The sequence below is a fragment of the Labeo rohita genome, chromosome 19 (assembly GCF_022985175.1).
Source record: "Labeo rohita strain BAU-BD-2019 chromosome 19, IGBB_LRoh.1.0, whole genome shotgun sequence".
In the NCBI taxonomy this organism is placed as follows: domain Eukaryota; kingdom Metazoa; phylum Chordata; class Actinopteri; order Cypriniformes; family Cyprinidae; genus Labeo; species Labeo rohita.
This window is the reverse complement of record NC_066887.1, coordinates 11407795-11425508: the sequence shown is the minus strand read 5'-3', so window position 1 is coordinate 11425508 and position 17714 is coordinate 11407795. Positions and strand designations below refer to the sequence as shown.

The 17714-nt window shown below is 39.4% G+C and overlaps 1 protein-coding gene across 1 annotated transcript; it reads left to right on the top strand.

The window, feature by feature from the left end:
• Positions 1–14087: 14087 nt before the first annotated feature.
• Positions 14088–17152, top strand: hey1 (hes-related family bHLH transcription factor with YRPW motif 1). The gene is made up of 5 exons (XM_051137727.1): positions 14088–14843; positions 15073–15148; positions 15249–15332; positions 15766–15847; positions 16351–17152. Exons 1-5 carry the CDS (start codon positions 14758–14760, stop codon positions 16986–16988), a joined length of 966 nt encoding a protein of 321 aa, XP_050993684.1. The 5' UTR covers positions 14088–14757; the 3' UTR covers positions 16989–17152.
• Positions 17153–17714: the final 562 nt, after the last annotated feature.

The window sequence follows — 17714 nt, the reverse complement described above, 5'->3', positions numbered from 1 at the left end:
TTTTTTTTTTTTTTTTTTTTTGGCATATTGATTACCATTTGTATAACCACAAATGTGGTTTTACTTCATATGGCTAAACTATGGTTAGTGTAGCAAAACCATAGCTAATTTGTAGTTACCAAGGTTTAACTATAGTAACCATAGTTTTTTGGTTTTGTAGTAAAACCATGGTTAATTTTTGTAAGGGTAGCATAGGAATATTTTGTTTTTTTTAGTAAATCAGTTCATCCAAAAGAGGAATGTTCAGTTCAGTTTAATGATCAGTTTAATTCAAAACGGTCCTCTCTCTGTTCAGTTCAGTTGAATGAATAGGTTTATCCCAAACTGTCTTCTCTCTCATATGTAGCATGTTCAGTTTATTTTAGTGAATCGGTTCATCCCTAATGGTCTGTTCAGTCAGGTTCATCCCAAACGGTTCTCCCTGTTCAGTTCATTTTAGTGAATCAGTTCATCCCAAGCTGTCTTTTCTCTCATATGTACAGTAGCGTAGGTATGTTCAGTTGAATTTAGTGAATTGGTTAATCCCAAACGGTCCTCACTTTCATATGTAACAGGAAGGTTCCATTTATTTTAGTGATTCAGTTCATCCATAATGGTCTGTTCAGTTCTGTTCATCCCAAATGGTTCTCCCTGTTAAGTTCATTACAGTGAATCAGTTCATCCCAAGTGGTCCTCTCTCTGTTCAGTTCATTTTAGTGAATCGGTTCATCCCAAACGGTCTGTTCAGTTCGGTTCATCCAAAACGGTCCTCTCTCTGTTCGGTTCATTTCAGTGAATCGGTTCAACCCAAGTAACATAGGACTGTTCCATTTATTTTAGGTAATCGGTTCATCCCAAACAGTCCTCTCTCTTATGTAGTGTAAAATTCTGATTCATTCGAATGAATCTGTTCATTTGTAATCAGTTGGTTCATGCTAAACAGTACTTTCTTTTTTTTTTCGTCTGAAGAATATGAAGTCGACGACATAATCTGAAAATATTTTTTCTCTATTTGAATTGGTTCATTTGAATATTTTTCATGTCTGTAAGGCAAGTATAGACGGTGTTTTGCGCTCAAGATCACAGAGATCGAGACAGCAGAAAGCAGTCTCTTATTTGCTTTCATTATTTTACAAAAGCTTAATGTTTCGTGGTTATTTTGAGTGCGCACAAACAAACGTAGAGTCTTTACAGATTTGAAAGATGTATTACTTCTATCTGTATGACCAGAAATGACGGAGTATTTTAAGAGCAAATATTCTATTTGTGGTTCAACTGTCTATACTTCTAGAGCTATTCTGTATATAACATTATACCAGATCTAATAGTGTAGCAGACTTGTCAGAGTCTGAGCACATGTGTGAGAGGAAGGCAGGACCTGGCTGACTATCTCACTCGGGGATAGTGTCTCTTTTATGGGGCAGTCTGTGATTGTCCCTAGTTCCTGTTGTTCTATTTGTGACTCTGTGGTCGTCTCAAAGGTTTCCCACCAGATCGGATTGCTGCAGCGCACAGCCTAGACAAAACTCCATTCAGGTCCTTACCAGGCCAGCTTCTCCCTCTCTCACCACCCTCTTTCCTGTAACCCTTCCCCAGTCGGGACCCAGCTAGAGAACAATGCGTCGTTACCTACAGTGCAGTGTGGCTGGGTGAGACAGAAACCAATCCGCCCCAAAACTGCCTGGGAATTGGCTCCTCATGGGACAAAGGAAGCGTGTGTGTCTCTATATGTGTTTGTGTGTGTGTGAGAGAGAGAATGAGTTTGCATTGAAAGTGTTTATCCGGATTTGTAAAGTAAACACACTGCCTTACACTAATACCGCTATTGTAAAAGACACAGCTATAGTTTTTTAAAGAGTTAAATCAGTCTTTGCCTGGTTCACGATTATTATATATCATCTGATACCATCACTGTACTGTACTTCCAGTGCGTTTGTAAAGGCTGATAGATTGAGAAGTCTTCAGTTTGTTTGTAAAGTAGTGCAGATGATAACACACTGCTTCACTCCAGTGTTGACAGGTTTCTCTTAACCATGGAAACTGTGCTTCCTTGTACTTTCCTCAGCCCAAGAAAATAAACAGCACACTGTGCAGGTTAAACAAAGTCAGGGATTGTGCTGGAACTGTGTAAGCTGTTTTCGCATGGCATTACGGAGCAGCCCGCTTCCATAAATAAGCACACAATGGCATGAAAATAACGTCTCTGAAAGAAAAATGTTTGCTTTTTCCTTTTTACGTGAGCTTACATTTCTTGGAGAGAAAAAAAGTGAAGTATAATTACTTAAGCCCAGTCAGCTTATGCTTGGTTCTTTTTCTCAGCCTTGCTGAAGGGTCACCACAGAGCCAGCTGCCCACTTCCTGTTAGGGCAGCAGAGCACTTCTGCTTGTAGCTATAAACCGCGGATGACAGATGCAGAAGAGGTTCTTAGTATGTGCTGACTTCAGTTACTAAGAAAATAGTACCTTGAATTTTACATTCTCTAAAGAAAATGAGCACAGTGTCTGCTTCTGAAATACATGCCAATGCTAGGGTATTGTTATGCGGCTACTAGCATGTTCTGTGTTTTTAGCACATAGCTAAAACCTTAGTATGTGCTTAGTATGAGTTTAGTTGTGTATTAAGGAAAAACTAGCTTGTATTGGATTTTTACATTTTCAAAATGTGAGGGGTGCTACAGAAGAGAAGAAATAGCTGAATAAAGTTATTTTTGTTTTCTTTGCACACAAAAAGTATTCTTGTAACTATCCCTTTAAATTGCTATCTATACCTATTAGCAATATTAATAGCAATAATAGCCTTAGCAAACACTTGTAGCGTTATATATTCACACACACTACTATTCAGTGTTGACATGCAAGCACATATATGCACAGTAACACAGACGCACACTCACTTACAATGATGGCATACAGACCCCCATCCCAGTCTCCTCTGATCAGAGCTGTCCCAGGGCAGAGGTTGGGGGTGGGCCGTGTGTGTGTGTTTTGTAAGTACAGGATGGGAGTGTGGTGGCTACATGTCCTCGGTTGTAATCCGTGACCCCCTCCCGCTGTCCCTCTCCTAGGCCTGGGAAGCAGCAGAGGGGGGGTCTCACACACAGGCTTGTCGTGTGCAGACAGCTGCAGGGCTGGCGGTAAGCAGCCGTTACTGCAGCCTCGTCTGCGGCCAATCTCAGCCTGAGCCACACAAGCTGTCTGACAGATACCAGGCTAGAGAGGGGTCACAGGGGGAGGGACTAGACTACACTGCATGGGTGTGTGTGTCTGTGTGCACTTTGTGTGAAAGAACATATAAAAAAAATCAATTACATGATCAAGACGAATCATATTAACCACACTAAAATTGCTTGTGTAGTACTGACTATGCTCTTCTCTGTCTTATAAAAGTAAATAAAAGAAAGTTCTCAAAGTCAAAAATGAAAGTTCTCTCTTCACATCATTCTATCTATCTATCTATCTGTCCATCCGTCCATCTGTCCATCAATCTGTCTGTCTGTATATCTGTCCATGTGTCCGTCTGTATGTCCATCCATCTATCTATCTATATCTGTCTGTTTGTCTGTCCGTCGTCTATCCATCCATCCATCTGTCCATCTATCCATCCATCGTCTGCCTGTCTATCTATCTATCTATATCTGTCTATCCGTCCGTCCATCTGTCTATCCATCCGTCCACCTATCCATCCCTTTGCTTGTCTATCTATCTATCTATCTATCTATCTATCTATCTATCTATCTATCTATCTATCTGTCCGTCCATCCATCCATCTGTCTGTCCGTCCGTCCATCCGTCTATCCATCCATCTGTCTGTCTGTCTGTCCATCCGTCTATGTGTCTATCCAGCCATCTATCTATCTATGTATCTATCTATGTATCTATCTATCTATCTGTCCGTCCGTCCATCTGTCCATCAATCTGTCTGTCTGTATATCTGTCCATGTGTCCGTCTGTATGTCCAGCCATCTATCTATCTATCTATCTATCTATATCTGTCTGTCTGTCTGTCCGTCGTCTATCCATCCATCCATCTGTCCATCTATCCATCCATCATCTGCCTGTCTATCTATCTATCTATATCTGTCTATCTATCTATCTATCTATCTGTCCGTCCATCCATCCATCTGTCTGTCCGTCCGTCCATCCGTCTATCCATCCATCTGTCTGTCTGTCTGTCCATCCGTCTATGTGTCTATCCAGCCATCTATCTATCTATGTATCTATCTATGTATCTATCTATCTATCTGTCCGTCCGTCCATCTGTCCATCAATCTGTCTGTCTGTATATCTGTCCATGTGTCCGTCTGTATGTCCAGCCATCTATCTATCTATCTATCTATCTATCTATATCTGTCTGTCTGTCTGTCCGTCGTCTATCCATCCATCCATCTGTCCATCTATCCATCCATCATCTGCCTGTCTATCTATCTATCTATATCTGTCTATCCGTCCGTCCATCTGTCTATCCATCCGTCCACCTATCCATCCCTTTGCCTGTCTATCTATCTATCCATCTATCTATCTGTCTGTCTATCTATCTATCTATCTATCTATCTGTCCGTCCATCCATCCATCTGTCTGTCCGTCCGTCCATCCGTCTATCCATCCATCTGTCTGTCTGTCTGTCCATCCGTCTATGTGTCTATCCAGCCATCTATCTATCTATCTATCTATCTATCTATCTATCTATCTATCTCTGTTCGTCTGTCTGTCCATCCGTCCGTCCGCCTATCCATCCATCCGTCTGCCTGTCTATGCAGCCAGCAATCTGTCTATCCATCTGTCTGTCTGTCTATCTATCTATATCTGTCTGTCTGTCCGTCCGTCCATCTATCCATCCATCTGTCTGCCTGTCTATCTATCTATCTCTGTCCATCCGTCCGTCCGTCTGTCTATCGATGCGTCCATCTATCCATCCGTCTGCCTGTCTATCTATCTATCTATCTGTCTATCTATCTATCTGTCCATCTGTCCGTCCGTATATCCATCCATCTGTCTGTCCGTCCGTCCATCCGTCTATCCATCCGTCCATCCGTCTATCCATCCGTCTGCCTGTCTGTGTCTATCCAGCCAGCCAGCCAGCTATCTATCTATCTATCTATCTATCTATCTATCTATCTATCTATCTATCTATCTATCTATCTATATCTGTCTGTCTGTCTGTCTGTCCATCCGTCCGTCCACCTATCCATCCATCCATCTGTCTGCCTGTCTATCCAGCCAGCCATCTGTCTATCCATCTATCTATCTATCTGTCTGTCTGTCTGTCTGTCTGTCCGTCCAGCCATCCATCTGTCTATCCATCCTCCATCTATCTATCTATCTATCTATCTATCTATCTATCTATCTATCTATCTATCTAATTACAAATGTCCACATGTCACAGTTGCTTATGAGACACCCAATAACCAAAGGCATTTACCATAACTTACTGTATGTCAAACCTTGCGTTTCATGCACAATTTGCAATGAATTTTGCATTTCTTGAACACCTTTATGATATGGCTTCTCAACACTTGAATGAGTCATAAAGACATCCTTCATTACACTTTTAGAATGCTTTTTTGTAATGCTCTGAGCCTAATACTCACTGTATCTAATAAATGAAAGAAAGCCAGTCAGGTTTGGAGCACCAAGAGAGTGAATCGTAATGACAAAATGAACATTTTTGCATGAACGAACCCATTAAACTCAAACACTTCAGCCTGTGACATATATCTGTACCCGGAGTCATGTGAAAACTCAACGTGATGTAAAAATAGCACATTTCCAGCGTTCCCACAACTCCACTTTCAGTCATAACAAGGGCAGGCAGTGGCCAATGTTTCATCTTGCATACTCAGTATTACAGGAACTTCAGAGCCGAGGTTTCAGGGGCTGGTGGGAGCGGTGAGAGTGAAACCCCACTGTTTGTATTAGTGAAGCAGTGGGACCTTCAGAAAACAGACTGTCAGAGCTGAGCAGTGGCAGTGGAGCAGCCTGTCACGTTAATGACTGCATAAACACTAATCAGACTATCTAAATCTTACCTCCACGACCTCTATAGGCTCACACATCACTCAAAACTCCTCACACACTCTAGACTAACCTAACAAAAGAGTGTGAGTTTTAGTAAAAGGTAAACTAAGGTCAAGGTTTCTCACTTTCACAAAGTACACTGAAACAACACTCTGTAGTGTTAGCTGAGAAAGTTACCTGGTTTGTGCCATTTTTAATGGCTGAGTGAAATGTATAGCATTGCAAACGGAGAGATTAAACTTGTCTATACCTGTCAAATGCAATAAAACCTCAATCAGAAGAGTGAGATCCCATTACTTGTGATCTCTGCATGGAAACTGAAGTACGGTAAATCTCAGAGCTTTAAGATGTCAAGCACTTAGTCTGTGACCACTGACAGTCCCGTGACGTTTATGAGGCAAGTGTGACCCCGCAGCTGCTGTCAGTGATCAAACTCACAGCTCTGCTTGACTGAAACACATCAGGTTAAACACTTGCACTGTTAAATAAGCAGACTGTGTGTGTGTGTGTGTGTTAAAGGAATCTGGAGAAAGCATAGACTGTATTGACACCACCTGTCCAATTATATTAAAGAAGTGAGAGCCAGAAAATAGGGTCAGGCTTCTTTAAGTAAAACATAATTATTTCTTTTGTTTTTGTGTTTTTGTTATGTGAAATATAGTATAATACGAGTAAGCCCATCTGTATTTCTTCATTCATACTACATGCTATATTCTCATCCGCCGCCTTCTTTTCTTAGCTTCACTTGTGTCTGTCCTGTCTGCGATTACTCCTCCCCGTCATACTTTCCCCTGTCAGGTTTCACTCCCTCTGTAGTTCCAGACAGACAGAGACGGGTGGCAGGCCAACCCGCTGCATGGGGCTTTTTCCGGTTGCGTCTGCTGCCCTGCTGCTGGCCCTGAGAGATTGATTTCACGGCTCAGGCAGGCCCTAGAGATCCCAGCTCATACTGCTGTCAACCAGCCTGCCCTCTGACCCCCTGCATTACGCAGGTCACGGGGCGGCGCTCTCCCAGGCTGCCCGCACAAAGGCCAATGTGCTGCCATTTTGTCAGGCCAGAGGTCAACTACTCGCATGTTTTGATCACTGCTATCTTTATCAAATTAGAAGCTGCATAAGTGAGAAGTACTGTGGCTGTGTGTGTGTGTGTGTGTGTGTCTGCCAGCCCGGATACATGTGTTTGAATATGTCTGGTGGGACCTGACATCTAAACTAGTGTTTCCCAAGCTTTTCTGTCTCATGTATCCACACAGACTAATCAGTAATGCTGAGGTTTCTTTTAAGTGCCAATTTTGTCTTGGGTGTTTTTCCTAAATAGAGTATAGAGTTATAAAAGTCCCATTTTATAATAGGTGGCCTTAACTACTGCGTACTTACATTTAAATTAATCATTTGATACAATGCACTTCTTGTGTACATACATGTTTTTACATTGTACTTACATTTTATGAATTCCCTGCATGTAATTACATCTGTAATTAATTTCTGTAATTACGTTTATAACTATACCTTAACTCACCCTTAATCCTATATATATCACCAAACCTGTCCCTAACCTTACACTGTAAAAAACAATTTATTGAGTCAACTTAAAATAATTTGTAACCTGGCTGCCTTAAAATTTTAAGTTCAATCAGCTCAAAAGAAGCTTATTCAGCTTGAAATGTTAAATTATACTAAGTGACAACTTAGATATTTGAGTTGAATCAACTTAAAATTTTAAGGCAGCTGGGTTACTTACCCATCTGTTAAGTTTAGCAAACACAAATATCTAAGTTGTTACTTAGTACAACTTAACATTTCAAGTTGACTAAACTTATTTTAGTTGACTGAACTTAAAATTTTAAGGCAGCAGCGTAACAAATTATTTTAAGCTTAAATATTTAAAAAATATTTTATTTTTTTACAGTGTGTATCTCACCTCAACAGCAGTGTTTTACAAATGTTTCACAGTATGCAGTATGAACACATGAAGTACATTGTACTTATTTTTTAGTGTAAGTACTACATAATAGTTAGGGCCACCTAATATAAAGTGTGACCATAAAATTATTATGAACATATCATTTGGTGTTGAAAAAAAGAGGAGGAATTTTGGAGTTCAAATTGAAATTTTGAAATCATATTGACTTTTGTATCTTGAGCACAGTTTGAGATATTGTTGAGATCACTTCTAAATCTCTAAGATAATTTTTGCTAATTACTAGTATCATTTTCTCAAAAAAAAAAAAAAATAATAATAATAATAATAAATAAATGCAAGAAAACTCTTTTTTTATTTAATATCATGTCTAGAAGAAGCATTTTAACATCCATTTTAAGTAATTAAAAGAAATTATTGTAAGTTTTGTTTAAAAAGTATTTTAAAAAGTTTTCAAATTAAATTATTTCTGTTTACATACTGTAGTATGTGCACTACAATTAAAAAATATTGTTTTGGTAGTGTATAAAATAATGTTATGCTCATCAAGGTTGCATTTATTTGATTAAAATGTAGTAAAAGAATTATGAAATATTATTACAATTTAAAATAACTGTTTTCTATTTGAAAATATTTTAATATGTAATTTATTCCTGTGATGCAAAGCTGAATTTTCAGCATCATTACTCCAGTCTGTCACAAGATCCTTCAGAAATCATTCTAATATGCTGATTAATAAACATTTCTTATTATTTTCAATGTTTAAAACAGCTTCAAATTTCTATTCTTTGATGAATAGAAAGTTCAAAAGAACAGCATTTGAAACTGAACTCTTTCGTAACACTATAAATGTCTTTACTGTCAGTTTTGATCAGCATCCTTGCTAAATAAAGGAATTTTAAAAAGCTGCTGACCTCAGATCTTTGAACTGTATTTTAAACTTTGCTGCATTTTGCAATCTGTCTGTCAAACCTTTGCTATTTCTTACTTACAGACACACACACACACCCCCACACACAAACCACTAACTATGCAGACAGGAGGAGATGAAAGCAGGAGAGTTCAGAGACCCTTTTCCTCCCTGACCACAGTCCCGTGGCTGATGTGTTCATGTGGATGACCACCCACCTCGAGTCACTCCACGACTTAAAACACCTAATTACAAGCAACTGCGACTTATGTGCACTCGCCAATATCAACCTCATATTAACGACCAACGAATCCATCAAAAATCTTTCATTGCGTACCTAAATATGACGTGGTTTAATAAAAACCACCCCATTAGAACTTAACAGCTGTTAATCACTCAAATCTCTGCCTAGAAAAATAGCTAAAGGCTGGACTACACTACAAGGCTTTTTAAACCTAAACACATTTTTAAAACAGTAGGACTTACTTGCCGAAAAAACTGGACATCAAAAAAACACTGCACTTTTTAAAAGATGTAATATTGTTCTTGGGTGTCCAGAATGTGTCTGTGAAGTTTTAGCTTAACATACCCCACAAATCGTTAATTTAAATTTGGAGAAAATGTAATTTTGGGACGTGTCTAAAAAAGAGCTGTTTTGATGTGTATCACTTTAAATGCAAATGAGCTGCATATTCCCATATATATCGCTGCTTTGTATACCTACAGCAATAAACAGTAGAAGCAACATGACTGACAGTGAGAGAACTGGTGTTTAGCCGTACATATGGGAAGCCAAACACACCGAAAGAGGGACGAAACAGTGCGACGTTACAGAGGCCGTGTTTGCTAGTGCCATTGAACTAACTTTGATAAAGTATGCACACAAATACAGTTCAAATGTTAGCTAAGCTTTGTAACATGAGATTCACAGAGCAGTCTGGAGTGAAATAATTTGCGCAAACATAAACATATATAGGCAGATTTTGAGGCGCATTACCTTCAAAAATGAAAGTAATCCACTGCGTCCTCAGTGGCTAAGATGTTGGGAGAAAATTAAGACTCTTGTGTTACATCCAAGTCTTACATCCAAACAACATCGGGTTTGCTTGTAAGACATTGTTGACGTTACAGCTGCTCGAGCATGGAGAAAATGGAGGACAGTGCACAGCCAAACACAACTCGCTGAGGGCGGAAACTGTGGCAATGCAGGACTGTCAGTCATTGGCCATGGGTGGGGCCTAAACAATGTGATGTCACATTGCGTACAGAATCAAAACCACATGCCTAGTGAGGCTGATTTGGTTTAATAGGAATTAAAAAATAAGGAGTGTGTGGATTTTTATAATTGTAGGGTGGTTGCGTTCACACAATTTATATTTACACATCATCTGAAAGCTAAAAAATAAGCTTTCCATTGATGTTTGTTATGATATGACAACATTTGGCCGAGATGCAACTATTTGAAAATATGGAATCCGAGGGTGCAAAAAAAAATACAAATAAAAATACAGAAAAAAAAACGCCTTTAAATTGTCCAAATGAAGTTCTTAGCAATGCATATTACTAATCAAAAGTTTTGATATATTTATGGTAGGAAATTTACAAAATACCTTCATGGAACATGATCTTTACTTAATATCCTAATGAATTATGGCATAAAAAAATGATTGACTTTTAAATTGTTTCAAATACAACAAACTTGTGCGTAAAGATGTGCCTTGTTGCAAGAAGATGCATGACAAATAAAAACAATAAGGGCCAGTATTACTAAACAGGGCAAATAAGCGCAAGAGTGCAATTCCAAAACAGCGCCGATGTGTGGAAATTTCTGCATTAACTAACAACACACAATTTAAAGAACACAGATGCAACATCTCATTTACATATCGACCAAAGCAATATACCGATTTTTAACTCAAACTATTGTTGTCTGTCAGTCATACAATGGTAGTCAATGGCATCCACAGCTTTGAGAGTCAAAAGAACATACACAGGCAAAACCAAATTAAACCCTGCGACTCGTGGCGATACATTGGGGTGTGAAGACACGAAACGATTGCTCTGTGCAAGAAAGCCGGCGCGTGACACATCAACGTGCTCTGGCAAAGCAGTCGTACCCACAATCTCTCTGCACTGTGTAAACGAGTGACGTATACGTGCGTCGTTGACGTGTCATGTGCTGGCTGTTGTGAACGTGCTCGGGACAGTTGAACATTGCGGTGGATCAAAGGTAAAAAAATTATATAAATACTGTTCAATTTCTTGTTTTGGTTAATTTGGTTTTGTCTGTATGTTTTTTTGACTCTCAAAGCCGTGGGTCCCATTGACTGCCATTATATGACTGACAGAAGGCAACATTTTGAGTTAAACATCTTTGTTTGTGTTCTACTGTACAAACAAAGTCACCTACATCTTGGCCCTGGGGGTAAGCAGATAAACATAAAATTTTCATTTTTGGGTGAACTATCCCTTTAAGTGATGCTTTTTTTGGGGTAAAGTTAGTAAAACTCATTGTGTGGTTCATTTGAATACCCTCCTCCCATAAATTTTGCGTCTGAAAGGGAAACTCCTACAAATGCATATTCAATAAGGTCAGGCACAAAAAAAAAAACTGTCCGTGACTTTTTTGCACTAATTCGTCACTACGCATCTTTAGTAAATTCTGACTATTTTAACACTAAAAGACGGTTTGCGCTGGTGCAAGCTGTTAATAAAACGGGCTGCAAGTGGGCCTGAAATCTGTCGACTTCTGTAGAAATTTGCAGGCTGTCTCTGACTTTCGTCAACTACCATTGATTCATCAAGACTGTAAATCTGAGTAAAAGTCATGTATTCCAGCCTTAAGTTGACAATAGCCATCAAAGCTTCCTTGTTCCAATTCTTAGGGAAGACAATAAGGGAGGCCGACACAGGGTGTAGCAGGGATAATGCAAGGCCATTGGAGAAAAGGACACAAATATGGGAGGCGACATCCGACAGATCATCATTACAACACTTCCTCCTCCGTAAAAACACACTTTAGCAGCACACAGATGTGTAATTCCATTGGAAATGGAAGAGGAAAGCCAAAAAGTCAAAGCTGGGCGACTTCAAAAGCATCTGTGCCACTCGGATGAGAGTGTAATCCGTCTCTACGTGTGTACATCCACACAGACACACTCCCACAAACATGCCCGAATGGCACAATGCAAGGTGTCACATGTATCTCAGAGAATTAAGCTCCACTTCCTCTCTCAGTGAGAGAAACAAAGCCGCTCTTCCTCTTCTGTGTGGATTCAATGCATAGCTATTTATAAACAATAACATGTCCCCCTGCTGCTCCTCCTGAGGAGGACAGGATTGTTTAACACATTGTTTCAGGGACCCGAACATCTGTCTGCGCGAAACGCACGACGCCACGGCGCAGCGTGAGGCAGTGGTGGCCAGACAGTCCGCCGGGATGCAATCAGAAACCTGCTGCCCTCTTTTCTCAAACACAAACTCCTCATGATGCACTAGAAACACTGTTGCTGATATATGAGATCCAAAGAGACCAAGACATAACTCCTAAAAAGCAGCGTGTCCATTTTAAACCATCGTCTGCCCTCCTTGTGGGTAGACTAGGCTTCTTGGCATGGACATAAAGAGTCTGAAATGAAAACATGGCGACATGGAGACCCACTCGGAGGAGCAAAAACCTCAAGCTTGGAATGAGAAGAGGCTCTGGCATGCTTTGTGGGGGGAAATACTGTTGTGTTGTGGGCCCACACCTTCAAAAGGGAGCACTAATCACAACATGTGATGAGACACAAGAACAAAGACAAACGTCAGTAGAAAATAACAGCGTGGGAAACCACTGCGAACTTGAGTTACAGCGACAGAAAGAGCCACCCCCATCCCCAAGCACATAGAAAAACACACATACGCGTACAAACACAACGGCCCGCCATCCACCCCGCTGCCACCCCTGTCGGAGGCAAACACGAGGAAGTTCATCCATGCCGTCGAGCCGAAGCTGGTAGCAATAACAACATGAAATCAGCCAAAGAGCTTCCTCTCATTCATGTATGCAGAACCGATGATAATTAAGAGTGATGTGGACGGGATGATAAGCATCCAGCTGCGGCGTATCGGCCAGAAGCACACATCAACGTCTACTAGCTTTATCTTTAGCTTTATCAGGAGCTCTTCTTAAAACTCTTGGAGCCTCTAATGTGTGAAATAGGTACATTTTTTTCACAGATGTGCACACTCACTAGTTCTTGACTGTCAGAATAATATTATTAATGCTACAGATATTTGTTTTTTGCAAAACTACAGAAGACTTGAACTGAAAATATATAGATCAATATATAATTTCAATTCAGTGGTTATGTATCAATTTTTATTGGTATTTTAGGTTAAAGTGCATTTAATGTAAATAGAAAATGAGATCATAAAAGCACTATGTATAATAATTATACAAGAATTATTTTTTGTATCATTATGTTGTACATTTATTTTTATATTAATTTTAATTTACTTTTATTTACTAAAAAATAGAAAATGAGGTCATAAAAATGTATAATAAGTATACAAGAAATTAAACAAATTTTAGATGGAATATAGAATATTTTCATTCTGAATTCTGTGTTGTTAATATGTGTATTTTATGAATTTATATTGCTTATTTATATTAATTTAGATAGTATTTCTGTTAATATGTGTACTGGAATATATATATATATATATATATATATATATATATATATGAAAATATATAAATATGAATATATGAATACATACATACATACGTATATATATATATACACACACACATATATATATATGTATATATATACATATATGTATATATATATATATATATATATATATATATATATATATTTTATTACTAGAAAATAGAAAATGAGGTCATAAAAGCTCTATAATAATACAAGAAATTAAAATATATATATTGAATTCTGTTTTAATGTGTGTATTTTATCAATTTATAATGTTTATATATATATATATATATATACACACACACACACACATTTACAAGCGTTATAAAATCTGTTTTATATTATCCTTTTCTGTTTTATATTAACCCTTTGAATTTATTTTTATGAATTTATATTGTACATTTATTTTTTATTTATTTTAAACTACTTTTTATGCTAATATTTTGTTTAAAAATGTTACTAGATAGATAGATAGATAGATATAATTATTACATTTAAATAGTGTAAAATTGTAAAATGTAAAAGTGTAAAAATAAATAAGAAAAACAAAATGTAGCCTATTTTACGTGCTTATTGCAACTGGAAAACTCTGCTGTGTACTTATTAGCGGATTTAAAGTGACCAGTCGGTTTTAACTGCAATGTACCTTTGGGAATGCCGTCATAGAAGGTGTATGTTTGAGCTTCGTGGACTACATTTAGACTTGGTGGCTTCCTTGTACACACTGCACTACTTCGGATGAGTTAGTATTAGATTACAGGTTCACACGCTCACTCGCAGACCGCCCGTCGCCCCAACCAATTGCCCCATTCATTCCAGCGCCGGAGACGGCCGTCGCCCCTGATTGGTTATCAGCGTTCTGCTAAGAAACTTTCCCACGGCTAGCGCGTGCTGACAGCCGGCCAGCCACTCCTTTCAGCTGGGCTAGACAACACAAGCACCGGCGGAACCCGTGGGCGGAGCTCCGCACTCACGGACGAGTGTTCTATTGGCGCTTTGTTAAGCATATTCAAAAAGCGGGGCGGGGCTAAACTGGAACGTTGACAACCGACACGCCACTCAATCTCAAACGTGTATGTTGATTGGCTCTCCACGCGCTTAGCCACGCCTCTCCTGGCGAGCTGCGGCGTTGAAATGATACCGTGGGAAAGCTTGTCGGTTCATACGGATGAACTTCTGTCTCACCTGACACACGCCGCGGATACGCTCTGTAAGATTGACGAAAAATGAAGCGAAATCACGACTTTAGCTCCTCAGACAGCGAGCTTGATGAGAATATCGAGGTGGAGAAGGAGAGCGCTGACGAAAATGCGTAAGTTAGCTGTCATTTGTTTATTTTGGGTCGTTTTGCGTATTTTTGAGTAATGAAACTGGAGAAGAAAGTAATCTTAACATTGAATGTGCGCACATTTAATTTGCATCGCAAACAAATGTTAAGATTATAATTTTAAATAGCATGTGACATTAGAATTATGTGCAAAATTAACTAGAAAATCGATATCGTAATTCATAATGATTAATCAGCATATTTTGTTTTAAAGCGGTGTGAATTCTCCACTCGGATCAATGTCTCCATCCACAACCTCTCAAGTGCAAGCGAGAAAACGTCGCAGAGGGGTAAGAGCATTTTTTTCTTTATAAAGCCCTTAAAAGTACATAAACAAATGACTTTACTGCACTTGAATGACTGTTAATCATGATTTCTCAATCTGTTCAGATCATTGAGAAGCGCCGCAGGGACCGGATAAATAACAGTTTGTCTGAGCTGCGTAGGCTGGTGCCCAGCGCTTTTGAGAAACAGGTGAGTGTCAGTCACAACACCTGCTGTCTCACATCTCTCACAATCAAATGTCTAGCTACTGTAAATGTCGAGAGATTATTTTTAAAATCTCATTATAGCTGAACGTCTTGAAAAAGGAAATAATGGCATTAGTTGGGCTCAATCCTATACTAGTACTTCATAAAAAAAGCAGTGAAGCGGATTTGTTATCAAATATTATCAACATTTAAATTAATAAATGTTTAAATAAAACATGCATTAGCTATTTGGACGTCATGTGACAATGACTCCTTGCAACTCTCAAGATAGAAAAAGAAATTTGCATGTGGATTTTGAAATAGATTAAAAATAAAAATCTTTATCTTCGCAAACATTCTTATTTGCCGTTGAGCCATGCAATATATATCTATAATCTTACCTCATAACTCATCAACACATTTTCTCTTGTTCTCAGGGTTCTGCTAAACTAGAAAAAGCTGAAATTTTACAGATGACCGTAGATCATTTAAAGATGCTTCATGCGGCTGGGGGAAAAGGTGAGATTTTTTTTAATAACTAGAAAATGTACTTTGAGTATAAACTTGATTAAAAAGCATTAATATATATATTCAGATTTGCATTATGTTACAGCTACAATAAGTATATGCTTGTATGCACCTAAAATGTTTCACTACTTAAACATGCATTAACCAATGCTCTTTTGTGCATAATAATATTTTCTAATGATTTCTAAATACTAAAAGTTATTATACCAAAAAGTCTCAAGGTTTATTATTGAATGCAACCTTGCATTATGAGATCATCCAGTGTTTGGGAACCTGCTTAAGGAAATTCCCACAGTGAAAATAATTACTAACCCCCGCACGGTTGAAACAGGATGAGCTAGACGTGTAAAGCGTCTTTTAATCTCGGTTGTTTATCTAGCATCATTTCAGTTTCACTCTCAACCACTCCCAGTGTGAACGGCGGTGTTTCCTTTCGTAAGCTGTAATCATTATCAGATCAGAACGCTCAACAGCTCTCGTTTTCTCTCAAACAGGTTACTTTGATGCTCACGCACTGGCCATGGATTACCGTGGGCTGGGTTTCCGCGAATGTCTGGCCGAGACGGCACGTTACCTCAGTATCATCGAGGGCCTGGACAACACCGACCCCCTTCGCATCCGCCTGGTTTCGCACCTGAACAGTTACGCTTCCCAGAGAGAAGCTCACTCGGGTTTGGGCCACTTGGCGTGGGGTTCTGCGTTCGGGACGCCGCCCGGACACCTGGCCCACCACCTCCTCCTGCAGCAGCAGCAGCAGGGGGCGCCGCTCCCGCGCAGCACCAGCAGCCCTCCATCCTCTAATTCTTCATCGCCCTCCTCCTCGTCTCCATCCACCTCCTCCTCCACAGAGCCGCACGCCCCCAGCAGGCTGACTGGCACGGTGATTACCGAGGCAGGGCAGACAGGACCGCTGCGGGTGCCGCCCAGTACCACCCTGCCCCCTGGGCTCACACCACCTACTACATCCAAGCTTTCTCCACCCCTTCTGACGTCACTTTCAAGCCTGTCGGCGTTTCCCTTCCCGCTGAGTGCTTTTCCTCTGCTGTCCCCGAGCTCGCTGGGCCCCGCGACTCCCTCCAGCAGCCTGGGGAAGCCCTACAGGCCTTGGAGCATGGAAATAGGGGCCTTCTGAACTTCTGTGGACAGACAGTCAGTTAGAAATGACTTTTTTGGTAACATCTGACAATTTTGAAGAGATGGACAGACTTGTACAAAGGGAAAAAGCGAATACAGATCTGATGTACTTATTCCAATTACCCTGTCTTTAAAACGGTCCTGTCTCAGGTTGAGCACAAATGTGTTCTGGAGATGGTCGGGTCCTCGCACATCTAGTTCTTTGGTCCCTCGGTGGAGAAAGGTATGCTAATAGAGAGAGAGGTCATTTGGAGCAAAACCAGATGAGATGCATCACTGAATAACTGGTAATGGAGTAAAACTCAAAGCAGATATCCATTTAAAGGGAAAGTGTACTCAAAAATGAAAATCCTGTGATCATTTACTATCTTGTATTTTTTTTGTGGATGACAAAAGAACATATTTTGAAGCATGTTGGTAAACAGTTTTGGGTTCCATTGACTTCAACTGTATTGTATGGAAATTACCCAAAATTATTTGATTATCAACATTCTTCAAAATATCTTCTTTTGTAAATGTAAATGATGACAGAATTGTCTTTTTTTGGGTGGACTATCCCTTTAATTTTATTAAAGACAGTAAAGGAGTGTTTTAATCACACAAAACACATATTTGCATCCATTGTCTCCTTCAGAAAAAAAAGGCAGCATTTGTTGACATTTTTTGAGGAAATCTGTTCAGCGTTTCCATGCATTTGAAAAACTATGCAATATAGTTGTGTGAC